Consider the following 20,700-nt stretch of genomic DNA (forward strand, 5'->3'; position numbering starts at 1 on the left):
TACCGTCATTTTCATCGTGGCTAGGAAGGTCGATTGCTGCTCTAAAAGTTAAAAGAGGCCAGCCTTCCTTCTTTCAGTGATACTATGAGGAGGCCTCAGAACAGATCAACCATTTGCACTGGCAGGATCAGCCATGTTTAGCGGCGATATCGCACGTCAGCTATCACTGAGTCGGTGAGTAAAACGGGTCAACGAGCACAGTCATGGAATCAAACCGTTCGCCGATTCTTATGTTGAGACATGGAAGTTTTCGTTCCAGATGATTGCAACAGTCTTTGGTTTCCGAAGAGTTAAACCTAGTCTTCCCTCCGGGAAGGTTACAACATTACATGCTATCTTGTAACTCCAAAGTTTGGAATCAAAGTTGGAGATAACCTAAAGAAGGTAAAAAGAAAAGGAAATAGTATTCAATACCCTTTACCTACTCCGTTACTATAAAATAGTTTCTTCTCAGAATCCATTTTGATCAAATAAGTATTGTTTTCTGTCCACTTGATGCGCGGATCAGCATTAACCGTTATCAGGCAATGGCTCCTGCCATTAAATAGAGGAGGGGAACCTTAACCTGTGAGGGAGGGGGGGAGAGGGGGAAGTCTAAGGATTTTTGACGTTTCACGACAAAATTCATCGATCCTCCTAGAGCTCTGCAAAATTTTTGTGATTCCTCTCATTCGCAGTTCACAATTCGCAAGCTCTCTGAAGCCCTTCCTTTAGACTCTGTTGGCGATGACCGATCCCCCACTGTTCCCCTATAAGCCATGTAACATCCCCCCCCGCCCCAGCGAAAAATAATGACCGATCCATAAGATGAAGCTGTATAATATGACGAGTTCAACGACGCCCTCTTCAGGGGGAGAGACCCTAGCAAGGAACTAGTGACGTAATATGGTGTGACAACCAGTGAAGTGATGAAAATGACTATGTTACGGGTTCAAAGTGTAATTATTTTATGAAACATAAAGTAAATATCCGTATGAAGGAATGGTATTAACCATTCGAAATATATTTATGAATTTCTTCCCCACGAAGTAGTTCGATGAGTTTGTTTAAGCAATTCTTTTTCACACAATTTCTAAGCACGACCTGGTTGCTAAAATTTACGGAACTTAACCCCTTGACGCGTGATAGCTGTCCTCAGCGTGGCAACTGCGTGAATCTACGTGTCGATTGCGTGGCTCACTCCGTGGAGTGTGAAGTGCAGGGACTGGAACCTACGTGATGTTCCTTGTTTGCAGAGCAGAATCGTAGGCAGTGCTCGAGAGCTGCTTTGAAAGGTCCAAAGAAGACTGTGGGATCTGTTTAATTATCGGTGAAAACTCACTGTTTCTTGCACTATGGGTGAGAAACCGTTGACGGATGCTGAACGGAAGAGGCAAATCTCTCTTCGACGGCTCCCGATCGTAGAAGGTGTGAACAGTCTAAAAGAAGCTTTTAATCGCCATTTGCACTACTCGCTCGTCAAGGACAGAAACGTAGCAACGAAACGCGACTACTTCGCTTCTTTGGCGCACACAGTGAAGGACAAATTGGTTGGAAAGTGGATTCGAACACAGCAAGCTTATTACGAGAAAGATCCCAAGGTATTAATGTATTTTGTAGTGGTCTTTTCATTTTGACCCGTAGTAAATTTACCAACATCCATATTTAAAAAACACAATTCATCTTTTTAGAAGTGTGTTTGGTTTAGAGATGTTCATGGTGAAGGAATTTTTCATTTCTTTTAACCATGATTGTTTTCTGCTTTCATTTGGCGAAAGTTCAACCTACCGGCTTTTTAACAGCAATTATTTCCCTCTACCACAGAAATCGTGAACTTGTTTTTCCAACCCCTGTGTATGTTGAATTGGAGCCAGGCCACAATTTTAAAGCTTACGTCTGAACGGCATTTTTGTTCTATATTGATTGCTTTTGTGCTTGGAAGGTTTTGTAAAGAATATGTAAGTCATCAAAAATTGTGCAGGCATTTGCGGTTGCAAGAGCACAACCGTGACAGAAAACACGTTCTTATTTTGCATAAATTATTGGCAGGCATCAAATTGTTATCAACTGGTCAAGTTCAGTTGACCCACTTATGCGCGACATTGTAGGAATTAACGTTTTTTTTTAAACACTTTGTTCTGTTTTGTGTTTTTTTTTTTGTGGTAATTGAACTTATTTTTTTGCATTACTTTGTTTTGAACTGATCCGTTCCAACAGTTTCACTCAATAATTAGGCTGTCAATATTATGTAGGAAACCTCAGTTTACGAAGTACAGGTTTCCAAAATAATGAAAAATTCTGTTTGATTAGGATCAAGGCAGAGCAAATAGTGTTTATGTTTGATGACATTCCAGGACATCTGTTAGATGTTTTAATATCCAGTCATTTACCAAAGGTTTAAATAAGTAATAACAATGACTTGTAGATGTCCACCCCTTTTTTTGAATGAATTTTAGGGTTTGTGGGTTAATTTCATGTGAAGATCATAACTAAACAAGGAAAAAATGTCAATCAGCTGGATTTGATTTTCTTTGGTGATTTTCCTCATTTTGTACCCAGAAAACCCTCATGAGCCATATTTTAAAAGACAGCAGTTTGTATTAATGATTTTAGAGGAAAAGAACTAAAAAATGAAAGAGTGATTTTCTAGTATACAGTGTCTAATGATGTAGATAGCTCTTTGTTGAATATTTATATTATGGGTACATATAATTGTGCAGTGATTAGCAGCAAGTTAATGTTACAAAATTAAAATGCTCTTTGATTTAGTGGCATAAAACCAAATCCAAGGCAATGCTGTTTCATTTCCAGTGAAAAAAATCTTATTTCAGAGTGAGATCTAAAACTTGCTTGGTAAAACTTGGTAATTACATGTACCCCTAACAAAAAAAATTACATCTTTTCTAAAGGTCTCTAAAAGCACAGTTGTAATATTATTTTTGTTATTTATACTGTTACCATTATTGGGTTGACCTGGTGTGGAGAATTTTGTATTAAATCAACTAATAATCTTCTTGATATTTTTGCATATTCTCATCACTTGTGTGCTTGATATTGTATGGAAATTCTGTCTTAATCACTTATAGAGTTACTGTGTTAACATCACATAACATAATATAACTTTGTTGTTGATATTTCTAAATATTTTAAAATTTTAATGCATAGTTTATCGGCTGTATTGTTACTTACTATGATACTGTACATAGTTTTTTTTTTTTTTTTATTTATTTATTTATTTTTATTAATTTAGTAATAGTAGGTGTCCCCAATTAGCTCTATGAGCTAAATACATTGACATGGTAATAAAGATTTTATTATTATTATTATTATTATTGTTGAGCACTAACTGGCTTCTTTTATTACCATGGAACTTTCAGTAATGATCAGGCTCTGGCAAACTCAGTATTTTTCACTTTTTTACATTGGCAGCGTGTATATTATCTTTCACTGGAGTATTACATGGGCCGTGCGCTGACAAACACTATGATCAATCTAGGAATTCAAGGAGAATGTGATGAAGCCATGTACCAGGTAAGGCTTGTGCTTTAGGACACAACCCTCGCTATGTTCTTTGTGTTTTTGAGAAGGATAATTTTTTGACAATCAGGAGGTTCTTCAGGTGTTGATTGTTACCTTTATTCTCATGACCTTTACATCTGATTAAAGGGTGATACTGTAAGGAAAAATCAGAATCCCGGCACTCTTTGATTTTAAAGAATTAATTTTATCACATAAACTGCAGTGTTATTCAGGGATTTCTAGCCCTGAGAAAAGCTGTAACAACACACATGCAAAAAATATCGTATTTTTTTTTACTTGTGTTGATATAGCCAATCATGCAGCTACTGACGTGTCACTCACCTTTGACGCCACTCAGTCAGGTTGATAAATGAACAGCAAAACCTTCACATACAAGTTATTTGTCTTGAGAATCCTCGAATTATGGCGGCTAAAACACTAAAAAATATGTATTGCTGACAGACAGTGAGGTTGAAACTTTCTTATAAGGGGAAGAAAACCAATATACTTAAAGAAAAACTTAAAGTTACATATTCAGTGGTTTTGGTGTTAGCATTTCTCTCAGCCAAGAATGAAAATTGACAACTAGAAGATTGTCACTGGCTGATTTTGGCTGACTGTTTACCTGAAAGACTTCTTATGTCAGTAAGGACAAAGTCAATAAATGAGAATTTTGTAAATTGAACATTACAACCATTGTTGGTTTTGTAATCAGGATCCAATGCATTTTTCTATCTTAAGAGTTAGCACCAATGCACTCTATGATTGTTATTCGGGGATTGTCAATTCATTTATTTTCATTCATTAATGAAGTCGGCTTTTCTTCCCAGTATAGGGCTACTGTGTTTATATGATAAACAAAATAATACATGGTTGCTTGTAGACATAGAATTTCTCTTCTTGTGTTCACTTGTTTGGTGCGCTCACTTGTGAGCTATTAAGTTAACACTCAAAGAGAAATTCCATATCTACGTGACTGCCCATGTATTATTCTCTATTTATATTTGTGTCACACTATTTGAAATGTTGACTTTTTCTCACTCAACCCATGTTCCCTGATGCAAAATTATTTACTGTTAAGAGTATAATTTTTGTAATTTTGAGGGAATTATTTATGCTTGATATAGCTTGGCCTTGAGATGGAAGAGTTAGAGGAAGTTGAGGAAGATGCTGGTCTTGGAAATGGAGGTCTTGGAAGATTGGCAGCGTGCTTTTTGGATTCACTGGCTACCTTAGGTTATGCTGCATATGGCTATGGAATCAGATATGAATATGGAATATTCAAACAAGCTATTGACAGTCATGGAAATCAGGTCTGTGAAATAACTTTTTTCCTTTTGTTACCCCTCTTTTATGTGGGTGAGTGTTACAGCTGTATATATATGTTGTTTTTTCCTTGGTTTCATGTCTGCCATTGAATATTTACTATTACAAGTCAGATGAATAAAGCTTTAACTGGTAACATTCCAAATTCTGTCTGGGAAAAATTTCCCAGATGATAGCTACACTGTGTTTGGTTGCATTCATTACTATTCAACCTTAGATCAGATTGCTAATTCTCCTCTCCAGCTGTTATACATTCCCTTGTTAATTAGTTATGAGATTTTGGTGTTAGATCAAGATAACTTCTACCTGATAAGTTTGAGTATTCTCATTACCTGTTTGCTCAATAGAGTTTGGGTGTGGTAGGGAGAAGTAACATGTTGATCAATTCTGGGAGTTAAAGGGTTAAACAGTCATTTTGTGTGATGATGTACTTCTGTAGCCTAAAAAGAGCAATTGGTATGTATTATTAGTTGCAATTATAGCTTCCTTATTTCCAAAAGAACCCAAAGACCCAAAGCAATGTCTCAAAATGTATGGAATACATCGGAATAACATTGAGATGCTTTGGTTACTTGGTGACAAGGGCCAAAGTGCATGTCCATGGTAAAGGTTTCAATGGGCAAGATATAAGTTCCATGCCTTGTGATCACCAGTTAACCCCCCATAACTGACCAATATAGAATTTATCGTAACAACATTGATACAATATCAAGCTGAAAAGAAAGGAGAATGAGGAGAATATCAGTTACTGGGTGATTTTGATTTGTTGATCCAAAATGAAATTCTCAGAATGACACTAACAGAAAAAGAATTGTGTAGCAGACAGTAAGCAGTAAGGAGAGTTACTAAAATTAAATGAGGTGAAAACTTAGGAATTGTTAAAATTTTATTGTGGTTTGATGTAGAAGGTAAATTTTAACTCAATAATACTGAATGAGTCATGTCACTCACCATATCATAGATTGAGTTGCCAGATGACTGGCTGAAATTTGGATGTCCTTGGGAAAAGGCTAGACCAGAGTACATGATCCCTGTTCATTTTTATGGAAGAGTTGAGTCAGACGTAACTGGCAAAACAAAGCGCTGGGTTGATACAAGTACAGTGTATGCTATGCCTTATGATCAACCCATCCCTGGCTATGGCAACAACACTTGTAACACCATGAGACTGTGGGCAGCTAAATCTCCAAAGAGTTTTGATCTTTCATACTGTAAGTAACTACTGAAGTCAGGGATACTCAAGTGGCAAGTCATGTGGCAGTGAGTAGGTTGTTTCTGTGACAATATGCAAACTTTTTTCCTCCGAGACTTTTTTTTTGCATTGTGCTATCAAGACTTTTTCCCTCAGAGTGTGTGGCTTTTGTGTATGATATTATGTTTTGCTTTATTTAATGCCAAGAAAGATACATGTACTGTCTCTGCAAGGACTTCTCTTTTTTCTCTCTTTTGGTGCTAACATACATGTTTGCAATTTGATAAAGAACCTCTAAACCCCTATCACTTTGTTCTTTAATTTTGCAGCCATCTGTAGATAGGAATTCATGTGTTGATTAGCTCAAAATAAATCTGTATTTGACTGTTTTTGATATGTTTATGGGTATATTGAATGTGTTAATGATGGGCCATTACCTATTAGCATCTTGACTATTGGCAGACGCAGTGTATCAAGTTGATTTGTAACTTTAGTAGTTTTCAAAAATGTTTGAATAGTAAACTGGTTGAGTTTTTTTTTTAATATATATATTTTTATTCTTTTTTCCAGTTAATGATGGAGATTACATAAAAGCTGTACTGGACAGAAATGTGGCAGAGAATATTTCAAGAGTTCTATACCCAAATGATAATGTAAGATGTTTTTTAATTTTGATGGTAATCAGAAGAAAAGAAATTAACTTTAAGAACTAATGAGACCTCAAGTAAACCCAACCAAAGTACTTGTGGGTAACAAAGTCTTTGAATGGTTTTAGTTTGCATCTGATTGACTGAGAAAGTACCGCAAGTTTTCTGAATCAATCACAAAGTGTTCAAAGTAAAGCAAAACCAATGCAATGTGGGATTACTTTTGATGCTCATTTAAAAATTGCTCTAGAAATTTACTTGGTCATTACTAATTAACTCGACATGAATATCCTTAAATTTTTTTATTTTCTTTCAGTTTTTTGAGGGGAAGGAGCTACGCTTGAAGCAACAGTACTTTATGGTTTCTGCCACACTCACTGACATTGTTAGAAGATACAAAGCCCCAAAATTTGGTTCCAGAGAAGCTGTTCGCACAACTTTTGAGGATTTTCCAGACAAGGTAAGTTCCAGAATTGCCTCAGTGGAAGGGTTCTTAGTCATTCAGTGTTAACCCTTTGGCTCCCAGATCTCATTAGTAATTCTCCCTACTGTCTGGAATTCGATTCTTGTAATGTTAGTTTGGAGAATTTGATGTTGGATCAACTAATAATCTTCTAATTTATATTTTTCTTTATTCTCATCTCTTGTCTGCGTAATATCACCTCACTGGTTTTTTGCATGCCAACATAATGACCAGCTCCCAGTTGGCTTGTTAGCTCAGTTGGTAGAGCACTGCATGGATATTACAGAGGTCATGGGTTCAAATCCCATCCAGGCCTGAAGTTTTTTCAGCCCTTGTTTTTACTACTACTTGAGTAGTGCTCAACACTGTGAAAATCAATTTATTATTCATTCATTGAGAGTAAGGTCACATTATGTAGTAGCTGTGCTATATATGGACTTGACATCATCTGCATGTACCTGTTTATCATTTATGTGAAGATTGAGGGGAGAATTAATATGCATTTATTTGAATTTTTAACAATAACAAAAAAAGAAAAAAAATTAGGAATGACAGAGAAGTGATAAACCCTCTACACCTTAACATTGGTAGGCATATTCTCCTTAATGTTCTCATTACATTTCCTAAGGTGCTGCCAAAAAAGAATTTGTTTAACAATTAAGAACTGCTTTAGTTGTTGATCATTTCTTCTATTCTTGTGACTTACATGTGTTATCCAAGGGTGTTAATGTAAGGAGAAGGTAGATGTTAGTCACTCTTAGGTGCTAAGGGTTTATTTGCTTATTCACAGAGCTGCTGTTTTATTTTTCAGGTTGCTATTCAGCTGAATGACACTCATCCTTCTCTAGCCATTCCAGAACTCATGAGAGTATTCCTGGACATTGAGAAACTCAGCTGGGATAAGGTAAGACAGCAAATGTAAATAAGCAGAAACAGAAAAATAAAAAAAGTAGAAAGCAAAAAAATAGCCAAACAAAGTAATGAACAAATCAACGTTAAAAAGATTGTAGCTGTTTTTTTTTTTTTTTTTTTTTACTTGTTGAGGATTAGGAGAAACTTGACTGGATTTATTTGATTCACTTCATGCAAATGTCTTATACATAAAAGAGGTTCTAAAGATGTATAATATTTATGTAAAGGCTTTTTATCTCCAAGATTAGCACATGAAACAGTTCACTTGTTGTGACCACATTTCTGAATGATTGAAAGGAATTGAAGGAACAAAGCTGTAAATGTATATCTGCAATGTAATTTGGTATTATCAACTGAGTTAATGTAAATGGGCCACTGCAAAGAGTTACAACACTGGCGCTTGAGTGTTAGCCCTTCGTCAGAGGGAATTGAGGGATTGTGGGTTGTGTGTGTTTGTTTATGTGTAGAAATTGGACATTGTAATGAAAAGAATAAATTAGTGGAATGAAAAGTTTTTGTTTTATACTGTGGGGATGAAGAGTACGGATTTGAAAGATAAATTTTTGTTCTAGAGTCTTGTGGCTTTCTGAGTTGCCAAGATGTAGGGAAAATCTGCAAACTGTTATATGCTGCCTAGAAACTTACCCACTTTATTCATATATCTGCAATACACTGACATAAAGAAATGAGTTTTGTACAGAAATTAATTCATGTGATGGGTGCGAGATTAGCCTGAAAACAGGCCCTCATTCTTAGTGCTGCAGGTGGTGCATCACTCCTGCGTGGAGATTTGAGAGTACCAGACCCCTTGCCGACCTCTCAGCGGCTTGTGTTGCTCAAGGCAAACAAATAATTATTAGAAACACCTGTGCCAAATCACTCACACTGAGGACCAGCTTACAGGCTTATGTGAGATATGAAGCAGCACCTTGGTGCATATTGTTCCATACATGTGTACTGTTTTGACTTCATAGGCGTGGGATATTTGTGTGAAGACTTTTAGTTACACCAATCACACGGTTCTTCCTGAAGCATTAGAAAGATGGCCAGTACACATGTTGGAATACATTCTGCCCCGCCATCTGGAGATCATCTATGAAATAAATGCTCTCTTCCTAAAGGTAAGGAATAGTGTTGGGTGATCTGTGTAATGTATGAACCCCCCACACCTTTTATACTTATTGCCACAAATTTGTATTCTAGTTTGTTTAGCCTTAATAGATTGTAACCAGTACATCCTGTGGATGGAATGAGGTAGTTGACAGGAGGTTTACTTTCACTCTAACCTCTGAGGCTTCCACTGGCCATGACCAATATTCACTTATTTTTTATTGGGATGGAGAGAGACTTTGTGAGGAAAAATTTTTCTTGTTCCTCAATTCAGCATGATCGGGCTTACGCGTTCCACCTAATATGTAATTTCACGATCTGTTCGCAGAAAGTAACAGAGAAGTGGCCAGGAGACCTGGAGAAAATGCGACGAATGTCTCTGGTGGAAGAAGGACCTGAAAAACGCATTAACATGTCACACTTGTGCATTGTTGGTTCACATGCAATCAATGGAGTAGCCGCTCTTCACTCTGAACTTCTCAAAATCTCTGTGTAAGTGTGATTTACACACGATGTAACCGTGAAACGAGATTCTTTTATGTGGTACATGCAGTAGCAAACCTGCAAATGGTTAGACTTGACGATTAAAATGATTATCAAATTTATAATAATTTCATAGGTTTAAAGACTTCTATGAGATGTTTCCAGAGAAGTTTCAAAACAAGACCAATGGCGTGACACCTCGACGATGGCTTCTTCTTTGCAACCCTGGGTTGTCAGATCTTATCTGCGAGGTAATACAAATCGATGAAAAACTCTGTTAACCTTTTAACTCTTAGAAGTGATTTACTTGTAACTTCTCCCTATAATATCGGTTCATTACCCAGCCAACAGGTAATGAGAATGCAAAGACTTATCAGATAAAAGTTGTTATCTTGATGTGACACCAGATTCTCATGACTTATTTACAAGGAAATGTGTAGCAGTTATCAGGGAGAATTAACAATCAAATCTTGGGAGTGAAAGGGTTAATTTTTTATTTACGTTCATTCAAATGACAAGTGTTTTCCTCTCTATAATCATTGCAGAATTCTCCTTCAAAGGTTGATCAAAGTGAATTTTAACCTTTCGATGACGAGCGTCTACATCTGTTTTGTTACTTTGCTAGAAAACCTTCCAATTGGATGAGACCACCAATTTTTTACTTGTTTTATTGGGGTTACTCATGTTATATTTAATGCGACTCTGTTGTAGAAAATTGGTGAAGGATGGATCACTGATCTTTCTCAGCTCAGAAAGTTAGAGAAGTATGTCAATGACACAAACTTCAAACATGCTATCATGAGGAGCAAACAGGTTAGTATTCGTTTGGTTTTAATATTTTCCAGTCTTCACATAAAACTATGACTGTGTTAAAGCACAGTTTTATAGACCATTGCTCTAGTTTTCTGATGCTGCAGATTTCAGGTGTGTACATAAAGATTCTCGGAAAAAGCGCAAAAGTGCACACGACAACTCTGAATTGCATTGCAGGTGTTTTCAGATCACGGTTCCTTGACCGCAGGATTTCAGGGAAATCTTAGAAACGTTATTGTAAGGAAGAGGCACAGCGGGTTTGAGGAATTTATCTTCTTCGCAATATTGGTTACAATTTTAAACCTGATGAAAAACGAAAAAAGGAACGAACTGACCCTAATGAACGGCGAAAACGATGCAAACTCAATGAGAGCGAATCAGAAATGACCTAAAAAAAATGTTTATAACGTAATATTGGATGGTTTTGTTCCTCTGGTGTACACATACATTTCTCCCCTCTTCCTAAGTCCTTTTGTCCATATTTATTTTTTCTGCGTTTTAAAATTCATTTGATTATCGAATACCCAGATTACCTTTCGAGATTGTCGTGTGCACTTGTTTCCGACAACATATATGCAAACAGCTGCATACATACTGCAATGCAAGGAAAAACTATCAGTCGTTTCATTGCTGTGCTGGCCTATGTTGGCCATATTGTGACAAAATAAAACATACATTGTACATGTATGTGTCGTGTAAACTCAGTTATTTAGTCTAAACTTCAATAGATATCGCTTTCTAGATAGCAAACAATGGGGGGACCCTCCGAAAGGAGAAACGCCATCACCATAGACCAGGAGCTGTCTGCGTAATGTGAAAATGTGTCTAACAATAACTGAAATAGTCTGCATGCGTGTTTTCAGAGAAGTATTACGACCAAACTTGGTTTATCAACTGAGTTTATAACGTAAGTTGGCCGCCCTAAAGATCCTCAGGCTGATGTTTCGAGCGTTAGCCCTACGTCAGAACCATTCTTCCGTTAATCTTTCGTGCATCAGTTGATTCGCAAGTTCTTTCATCAATGGATTAAAGGCTAATATTAGCGTCACCATGTGCATTTGCAGGAGAACAAGATCAGACTTACAGATTACATCAAGAGAGAGTATGGCATTGACGTCAATGTGAACTCCATTTTTGACGTGCAAGTAAAACGGATTCACGAGTACAAGAGACAGCTTATGAACTGTCTTCATGTTATAATTATGTACAACCGTAAGTACATTTAGGATACTTCTTTTTAGCCGAAAATAGGAACGTGGTAAATTCTAGATGTAGCAATCCTCTGATTCATTTAAACCTAATGTATCTCCTCGTTACACTTCAATAGTCTTTGCTTCTATGTGATCAGTTAATAAAACGAAGCGCGATAACAAACGGCGCTATAGCGAGAAGACGCGGAAGGTTTGGGTCGGGTCGCATATTGTACGAGACCCGACCCATACTCCCTCGTTTTATTTCACTCTTCCGGTACTTTCGCGCCGTTTACTACTGAATTTACTACATAAATGGCATCACTTACATGTAGAAATGGGTGTTTTTAGTGCTTATATGAATATTATAAATGGAAAGTTGTAGAGATGTTGAATCAGTAGTATGAGGAAAATTTTCACCCAAGGAAAGTGGTCTTGATATGGATATTAAGCATGTAATCTTATGTTGTTTATTGTGTAATTCACAGGACTTAAGGCAAATCCAGGCATGGAGTTTGTTCCACGCACTGTCATGATTGGAGGAAAGGTTAGTATGTGCATTATGTATTATGGGAATGCAATTTTTTGTTACTTTATTGTTAGAATTTGTGTTTCTGTTTTGGCAGGCAGCTCCAGGCTACTACATGGCCAAACTGATCATTAAACTCTTCAACAGCATTGCCAAAGGTGGGAATATGTTCACAAAAATGGAATTATTTATTCCTTTAAGTATTAGGTACCAAAGGAACAATGCCTGCTTGTCATTTGACACTCGTTACTTCCACTTTGTTTGCGTCCGTTTGCTGTTTTTTTAACGAGTAAAAACACTGCCTATGGATGTTTAAAGTGAGAGGAGACGACACTTTTAACTTATTACACTTAACTTGATGTATTTAGGCTTTTTACTCCCAAGATTTGATTGTTAATTCTCCCTTCTGGCAGCCAAACATTTCCTTGTAACATAGTTACGAGGGTTCGGTGTTAGATCAAGATAACTGACAACTTCTGCCTGATAAGTTTGGGTATTCTCAAAACTTGTTTCCTGGATAATGTATAGATATAATAGGGAGACGTTACATGTTAATCACTTTTGGGCATGAAAGGGTTAAAAGGAAAAACGCAAGCCTGCTTTTTTATGGTTTAAGTATAGCTGGGTAGCAAGATAACTTTATTGTTTTCTTTACCGTGTTACTCTGCGTGTAATTACTAGTTTTTTTGCGCGATCTTTCTTTTGTAGTGGTGAATAATGATCCAATCATTGGGGACAAACTCAAACTTGTGTTTCTTGAAAATTACCGAGTCTCACTTGCTGAGAAGGGTATCCTTTTCATTCAAGCTTTCTAACAAGTAGATTGTAATGTACTTTTTTCTCTAATTATCATGCTAGTAAATGGAAAAAAATAGGAAGCTTAGGGTAGATGGGTCAGCGTTTTCGAAAACTGCTCTGTTTTTAGAGAACATTTTTACATTTACGGACGGAAGGGTTTATTGTACGTTACATTTGCATTTCGTGTTTTTTCTGGCGTGTTGAAGAAGGGGCCTTGTAATACCACACGACAAACGACTTGGAGACCACAAGACCTTTTCACTGTGTATGTTTTTGCACATCCAACTTCAGCGCAGAAAATTAATTCTTCCTTCAAGTTGGAGAAGCACATGTTCGGTGCATGTTCAAAATTTTTTAACATTTGTAATTGAATTTCTTGACATCGTTCCTCAGTTATCCCAGCAGCTGACCTCTCTGAACAGGTAAATTCGCATAACCTTTATTGAAGCTTGTTGTTCATTCTTAGGTCTTCATTTCATTTTATCAGTTGATTGCGCATTTTAATAGGAGAGCTAGAAACAGCACCGAGACTTGCCAAGCAGAATACGTACTGTAACGAGCTCTGAATATGTCGCAACTTGTTTACGTTGCAATATTAGATTTCTAGTTCCAACGCAATTTATGACGAATGCACTGCAGGTCTCTCAAGAAACAAGTGCGATTTCTCAAAGGGTTTAAATTGTCACCTTTCTGTTGTAATTGGCATATGACTCGATCTCTTTTGTTTTTCTGGCTCAATGTGTCTGATATGATGAAGACTGACGACGGCGTGATGTAGAGTGCTCAGTTTGCCTTTGTATTTTAGGGTGATGAATTGATGAATTGATGGATGTTAGGAATCGTCTGATATTTATATTTTGTTGTAGATATCCTTGGCGGGGACTGAAGCATCTGGGACAGGAAACATGAAATTCATGGTATGTAACACTGCCTTTTAGACACCATGTCCAACCTTCTCATCTTATGTACGCTGATTTAATTAACTCTTCCTTGTCAAATTTTGTTAAGCGGCGCCTTTCTCCGTTTCGCCCGCTCGCGGGAAGATTTGATACGAGTTGGGGATAGTTTTGCCGAGGTCTGGCATTAAAAGTGCATGATCCCTCGCAGATTTCTCGCCGATTCGCATTGCTTAAGGCCTTTCCCGTTCGATTGACAATCAGGAGGTTCTGAATTTGGTGATCATTTCCTCTTTTGGCTTTTTATTTAATTCAAGGTGTGATACTGTAAGGGGAAAACAGAAGCTAGTCATTCTTAAGGGATGAAAGGATTGATAGATGTATACCATACCATTAGCCATTCATGTGAATAATTCTCAAAAATCCGCGTGTAAAAGTTGAACTCTGCCTTACGGAAACTCAGAGGAGCTAGTTTTACGAGGTCTGGTAGAGCAATTGTTTTGGCCCATTCTTCTCTACTTTTGAGCGCTTCTCCGGAAAGAATGATTAATGATGTCGTTGCTTTCTGCTCGATGTACCGAAAACATATATATGAATCGTGACATCTTATAAAAATAATAACTAAACGTGATAATGTACTGTGAAATTGTTGAAATTTTAAGTTCAAAATTACATTGAATGAGTGATCGAAGGGTTCCTGTTTTTATTCAAATGAAAGATGAATGGTGCGCTGACCATTGGTACACTTGATGGAGCCAATGTGGAGATGAGGGAGGAGATGGGCAGCGAAAACATCTTCATCTTTGGAATGACTGTTGACGAAGTCAATTCCTTGAGAGCAAAAGGGTGAGCAATAGAATTAACAAACAACACATGCAAATACTATTAATACTGTAGCTTTTCATTAAATTCAGGTGTAAAGCTGTAGTAGCTGGGAAATTGTTTAAACTACGACTACATACCGCTGTAGCAACTAGAATGAATCCAGGTCCAATATCGTGGAGGGATCGTCACAGAGTTCTCACTTTTATTACTATTTTTTTGGGGGGCGGGGTTCTTTGTTGTACTGGTACTCTTTGGTACTATATGTTGGTACACTTTGTTATACTGGTAACACTTTGAAAAGTTCTCTGTTAGTGCACTTGTCAAGGAAAATTTTCCGGGTTTTGAATTCCCCTTAATTCTTTGCAGTTTTTCAATAGGTCATCTACTCTAGACGTTTTGCAATTGCTCCTTGACTTTTATCCCACTACAAAAACTGGCTGCTCTTTTTTTTTTCCGGACAAGGGGACTTACATGATTTTCTGCTGTACGCTATTTATGACTTCCAAAATATTAAATCACTTTAAAAATATAAGAAGATCACCAAGCAGCGCTTATAATTGATATAAAATCAATTATTTTCGTAGCTATAAGCCAATGGATTATTACGACAACAACACTGAACTCAGGAAAGCCATCAATCAGATCAGAGACAATCACTTTTCACCGACTGAACCTGGTGCTTTCCAGGATATTGTCAATTCTCTCCTGCATCATGATAGGTAAGCACGCAATATTATCAACTGAGTTGATAACGTAAATCGGTCAACGTGAAGAGTTCCAAAGCTGGCGTTTCGAGCGTTAGCCCTTTCGTCAGAGCGGTTGACGCTTGAAACGTCAGCTTTGAAACTCCGAACGGTGGCCAATTTACGTTATCAACTCAGTTGATAATACCAAATTACCACGTTTTAAGTGATTGGCCTGCCCGATCTCTAACAATTCAAGTTTATGTTAGGCCGCACTTCTACCGAATATCATTTCCCTGATAGACTACGCATATTCCCTGCTTTTCGACGATGTCCGTCGCACGAGTTAAAAAAAAAAAAAAACTATCGGTGAAAAAAGAAAGTTAGTGCCGTGTAATCCACGCGGAGTTATACGCGGCGCGCCAATATCTATTCTTCACTGACTTTTTTGAATTCGTTCAACGTATCGCTTGAAACTAAAGATTTTAATTCAGAGTCCTCGGCGTTTACCACATGAATAAAGAGGCTGTTAGTCCTTCAATTAAAAACTCCACGTTACAATATTGTTTATTTTCCCCTCTGTTTCTGTTTGGCAGGTTCCTTCTGATGGGAGATTTTGATGCGTACGTGAAATGTCAAGAACGGGTCAGCGAAGTATTCCAGGTGCGATTCAGATCCAAGAATGTTTCTATTCGGGAACATTCTTAACTTATGTCCGCATTATACATATGTCCACAATTTCACCGGGTCTTTGAAATGTATGAGCGATGTGGCTGATAGGGGTTTATGCGACATCTCAATTGACGCTTAAAACTCGACTAACTGAGAAGAAAGTATTCTAGGAAGCAATTGTTTATAAAGAGAACGCACAACAGTGACATCTGCTTACGCACTCGCGCGTGAGGTTTTTCGTGAGATCTTTTAGGTTTTGATTTTTACTGAATGAGATGGATGCGAGTCAACCAGCTAGTCAGTAACGAACCGACGCAAACTGGTTACGAATCGTCTGAATTTGGGAACTAATAGACCGAGTACGAAACGTCCTTGAGTACGAAACGACTGGATCCCCTTTCCTTGACCAGTATGACGGATCTGAAAAATACGCTTGTCATGTAGGCCAGTGAAAGAGCTTCTTAAGATTTACTTGTTGTACTTGGCTTCACAGGATCCTGACCACTGGCACAGCATGGCAATCATGAATATTGCATCTTCTGGTAAATTTTCAAGTGACAGGACCATCAAGCAGTATGCAGATGAAATCTGGGGTGTGAAACCTTTAAGCACTAGTGAAGTGAAGACCGTCAGAGGGAAATAAGCTGCCATTTTGCCAGTTTAAAGAAAATTGGTACCTCAGCAAGGGTTTTGCAATGAATTCCTAGGCCTGAATCTTTAAATAAACGGTTATATTTAGTGCTATATATGGCAAATTTAGTGAATGACACTTGCTTACATGTATGTGTTGCTTGCTCTAAGGCTCTAAATTTCAAACATTAATAGGTTTAAGCTATGGTAAAATTGTTGAGCTATTTGCTGCAGTTTAAGTTAGATGTAACATAAAGTAACACAGAGCAATTATTAACCACTAGAGGGAAAGTAGGTCTTTATTTGGTCAAGAATTCTTAAGGTTCAGTTTACAGCATTGTACAACGGGTAAGAGAAACGAGTCAAAAGTTGCAGTAAGAGTCAAATAGTGTAAAGAGCTCAAATGAGATTAAACATCTCCAAGTGTAGTTTTCAAGAGTTAGAAAATACATAAGATAATACTAACCTAGGTAAGTTGAATTCTTGATAAGATCCAATTGAAATGATTGGATTGATGATCTTACAATGGAATAAATGCGTTTTTGTTAAGCTTGTCTTGCCCAGGTGCCATTGTTCTATTGTTTAGGGTTAGTTGCCCTTAGGACTGTTAAAATTGCTTTTGAGATTTGTTATTTTTCCTAAAGTAGCATTTACATAGCATTAATTGCTGTAGGGAACTATAAAATGTTTGGAGTTGTCTAGTGTGATTTGTATATCTAAATCATTCCACATTTTCAAGCAATCAAGGCTTGGTCTCTCGCCTGTTCCTGTACTTGAGTTTTCCTTTAACTCTTATTTGCCACTTTTCTTTGTAATGATTGGCTGATGGGATTAATTTTAAAGCAATCAAATTTTAAGTTTGAATCAAAATCTGTAACATGTGTCAAAGTCATAACAGTGTTTTACCTTTGCATTGAAAAACAATTCTACTTATTCTTATTAGTAATTTGATATTATTAAAAGGTTCACTAAAGAAATAATTTACAATTGTGATAACTTATTAACTCAAATAAAACTCAACACTGATTCCCTCTCATCAAACATGCCTTAAAATTGAATCAAACATAAATTTCACAGCACGGAAGGGAAATGATCATTGAAAAACATTGAGGTTGGTTGGTTTGTTTGTTTTTTTTTGTTGGTTTTGTTCTTGTGTTGTGAGCAGAAAATGAAAATTGCAACCATTGAATGCTATCAATAAACTTGTGTAATTTTCAGTGTCATTACCACTATCACAAAACAAACAAATAACAAACAGTAGGCATTTAGTACTTAACTTTGCATTATAATAGATTACAATGCTTTGCTAGTACTGTGAGTATATCTCAACAACATAATTTATGTAGTGGTATTTAAACCTTTATTTTGCATATGTCCATTACAGTAAGTAGTGACATTTTTCCCATGAATAAGCTGGATAACTGATTTAAAAAATATTCAAGGAATTATTTTTCTTCTAGTTTTGTATTTGTGGTGCCATACACTCTTCTCTATGTCATGTGCACCTTTAGGTCAGGTGATTATGGATAATAGTCACCTTGTAACAAGAACAATAAGAAACAATTTGAATGGCATGTGCTGCATTGCTTTAATTTATTTTCCATGGATGTAGGTTTTTTGGTAAAGTACAATAAATATTGATAATATGAAGGCTTTTGATGGTCTGGCTTTTTGTGTACTTATTAATTAACTTATTATTGAGATCATCTTTTTGTTATTTGCACTATATGTTAAATGGCATGATGGAAGCAGACAAGTGAACAAAAACAAGGGAGGTTTTGGCTGACCTACAGCCAAACCTCCATCACTTCTTCACTCTACTGCTACTATTGCACTGTTCACTATTATTTGTTCCATTTTACTGACTGAACGGCTGGAATAGGCTCTTTAACAGGATTTTGGCCATTACCCTACCAGTGGTGGAACACAGTGCAGCTGTAGATCAAGCCCAACAGCTGGTAGAAATAGTAATGAAAATGATGATGATAAAGATGACAATGATGATGATAATAATAAAGATACTAATGATGATGAAGATGATACTGATAATGATGAAAGTGATAATGATGATGATGAAGATAAAGATGTTTAAGATGACACTGATAATGAAAATAATAAAGTCACTGTTTATTTATGAAGATGATACTGATACTGATGATGATAAAGATACTGATATCGATGGTGATGAGGATGCTGTCCATTAATGATCAAGGAAGTCCTTCACAGTTTTTCTACTGTCATCATAGTATTTCACTACACGATCAAATTCCTTAGGATCCAAATCAACCAGATCAATGTTGTAGTGATAAATATCACCACTAGTTATTTCAATGGCTGGTAGAGAAGCTTCTTTCTTTGATGCTCTCCGAAAAGAAACCATCATAGAGCAATCCTTTGCAGTAGAGGCAACGGCAAATTGACAGACCTTGAGTAGCCTATCATGTTCGGTGTTCGGTTTGTCATTCAGATCAGAGTTTAGATCTGTAATTGAAGGTGCTGATGAAGTAGCATCTAAGATGTTACCATGAAGAGAAGAAGCAACCCTTTGCCATAATGGTGTGGTGAAAGGACCATCAACACCAAGACTCTCTCTAAGTCCTGGGTTAGACTCAAAATAACTTAACACCCTCTTGTACAGAGGGTAAATTCCCTCCACATCAATGGCATCTAATTTCTGCACTAACAAAAGATTTTTTAGGACCCCTCCATTCCCAAACAGCTCATAATTATTACTTTTGTTGATACTGACACAAGACTCAAGAAAGTTGCTTCTTTTACATATGGAAGCATTTGGTGACTTAATCACATCGTTCACTTTGGGGTAACTTCTGTTTGAGTCATCTATGAAAATTTTCAACAAAATTTCCAGAAATTTCCTTGAATAGGGACCAACATGACCACATTCATGTGGATTTGTAGTAAAGTTATCTCTACCTTTTTCATCTGCTGTCATGGTATGCTGATCATCCTCTTTTGTCACACAATTCTCCATACTGCTTCCACGAGTTGTCACGCAACCCTCCATCGTGCTTGTCACGCAATGTTCCATTCTAGTTGTCACACAATTGTTAAGATCATGGCGCTCTTTTGTAGCATTGGCATACAATTTATCTTCATTTGTAAGTTCCACGAAAAATTTTGCATTTTGTAGTACCATCTCAAGACACCATTCTGCACAACACATAATCCCTTCTTGAATAAATCCCTCGACGATTTCATCCGTGAATATCGCAACGCCGTCACAAAAAACACGAAAGTTATTTTGAGGATTAGAAACCAGACACTCAAAGGCGTACATGACTCTCCTGACATCCCCAGAGAACAAATCCAAAGGACAATAATTGCTTTCTTTCTTGTACTTTCCTTCTTTGACTTTCGATTTTTGAAGCATACAATACTGACAGACAGAATACTTTGTTACTCTACTGAGATCAATGTACTTTGACGAAGGAAGAAAGCCACACTTTGGTTTTAATTCAACAGAGAAAGTTGGATAGTTCGTTTCATTTTCAGTCTCAATGGAGAGTATACCACTAGAAGGTAGGAAGCAGAAATCTGGCATGACTACACCCCATAGACAACTTTCGTCAATCTCTTTATCAAGTCTGTGATCGGGACGCAAGCCTCGGCATATTTCGGTCATTGATGACATAAAGACTTCAGGAACTGAAACCACTTTTCCCACATGAACGTAGTCCTCTCCCATCAGTGGTGACATAACGTGCTTAGCGAATTCAAGGTTTTGTAAGATCTCTCTCATGTAGTTGCAATTTTCTTGATCTGCTTTGGAAAGTGAATTATTACCATAGCGCTTTCGCAAACGCAAGACAGCTTTCAGCTTACGAAGCGATAAAACCATAGTCCAGGCTCCCTCACACCGATAACTCCACTCATGTAGGTCTTGGAAATACGCGGAGACACTTGATAATAATGTTTCGCTTTCCGAAATGTCCGCCATATTGCCTTGAGATTCCTCTCGACATTTTTCGTTTACATTTATATGACAGGGTACTTGAGTCACGCTCTGTGATAT

General features: G+C 37.0%; 3 protein-coding genes across 3 annotated transcripts in view; 1 reads left to right on the forward strand and 2 right to left on the reverse strand.

Annotated features, from left to right (window-relative positions):
* The window catches only part of LOC113685195 (uncharacterized), a 298,180-nt gene that overhangs the window by 161,957 nt on the left and 115,523 nt on the right, over positions 1 to 20,700 (reverse strand). The gene's annotated exons all lie outside the window — the stretch shown is intronic.
* Positions 370 to 18,317, forward strand: LOC113685189 (glycogen phosphorylase, muscle form). The gene is made up of 21 exons (XM_027202675.2): positions 370 to 1,580; positions 3,409 to 3,510; positions 4,626 to 4,811; positions 5,786 to 6,035; positions 6,587 to 6,669; positions 6,980 to 7,123; positions 7,938 to 8,030; positions 9,013 to 9,159; positions 9,477 to 9,640; positions 9,768 to 9,882; positions 10,343 to 10,444; positions 11,509 to 11,656; positions 12,123 to 12,181; positions 12,261 to 12,321; positions 12,872 to 12,952; positions 13,355 to 13,383; positions 13,828 to 13,878; positions 14,576 to 14,703; positions 15,267 to 15,401; positions 15,962 to 16,028; positions 16,531 to 18,317. Exons 1-21 carry the CDS (start codon positions 1,335 to 1,337, stop codon positions 16,678 to 16,680), a joined length of 2,541 nt encoding a protein of 846 aa, XP_027058476.2. The 5' UTR covers positions 370 to 1,334; the 3' UTR covers positions 16,681 to 18,317.
* LOC113685190 (inositol-pentakisphosphate 2-kinase) lies at positions 18,231 to 20,650 on the reverse strand. Its single transcript, XM_027202676.2, has one exon. It carries the CDS (start codon positions 20,623 to 20,625, stop codon positions 18,868 to 18,870), a length of 1,758 nt encoding a protein of 585 aa, XP_027058477.2. The 5' UTR covers positions 20,626 to 20,650; the 3' UTR covers positions 18,231 to 18,867.

The sequence above is a fragment of the Pocillopora damicornis genome, chromosome 7 (assembly GCF_964200805.1).
Source record: "Pocillopora damicornis chromosome 7, jaPocDami1.2, whole genome shotgun sequence".
NCBI classification, from domain to species: domain Eukaryota; kingdom Metazoa; phylum Cnidaria; class Anthozoa; order Scleractinia; family Pocilloporidae; genus Pocillopora; species Pocillopora damicornis.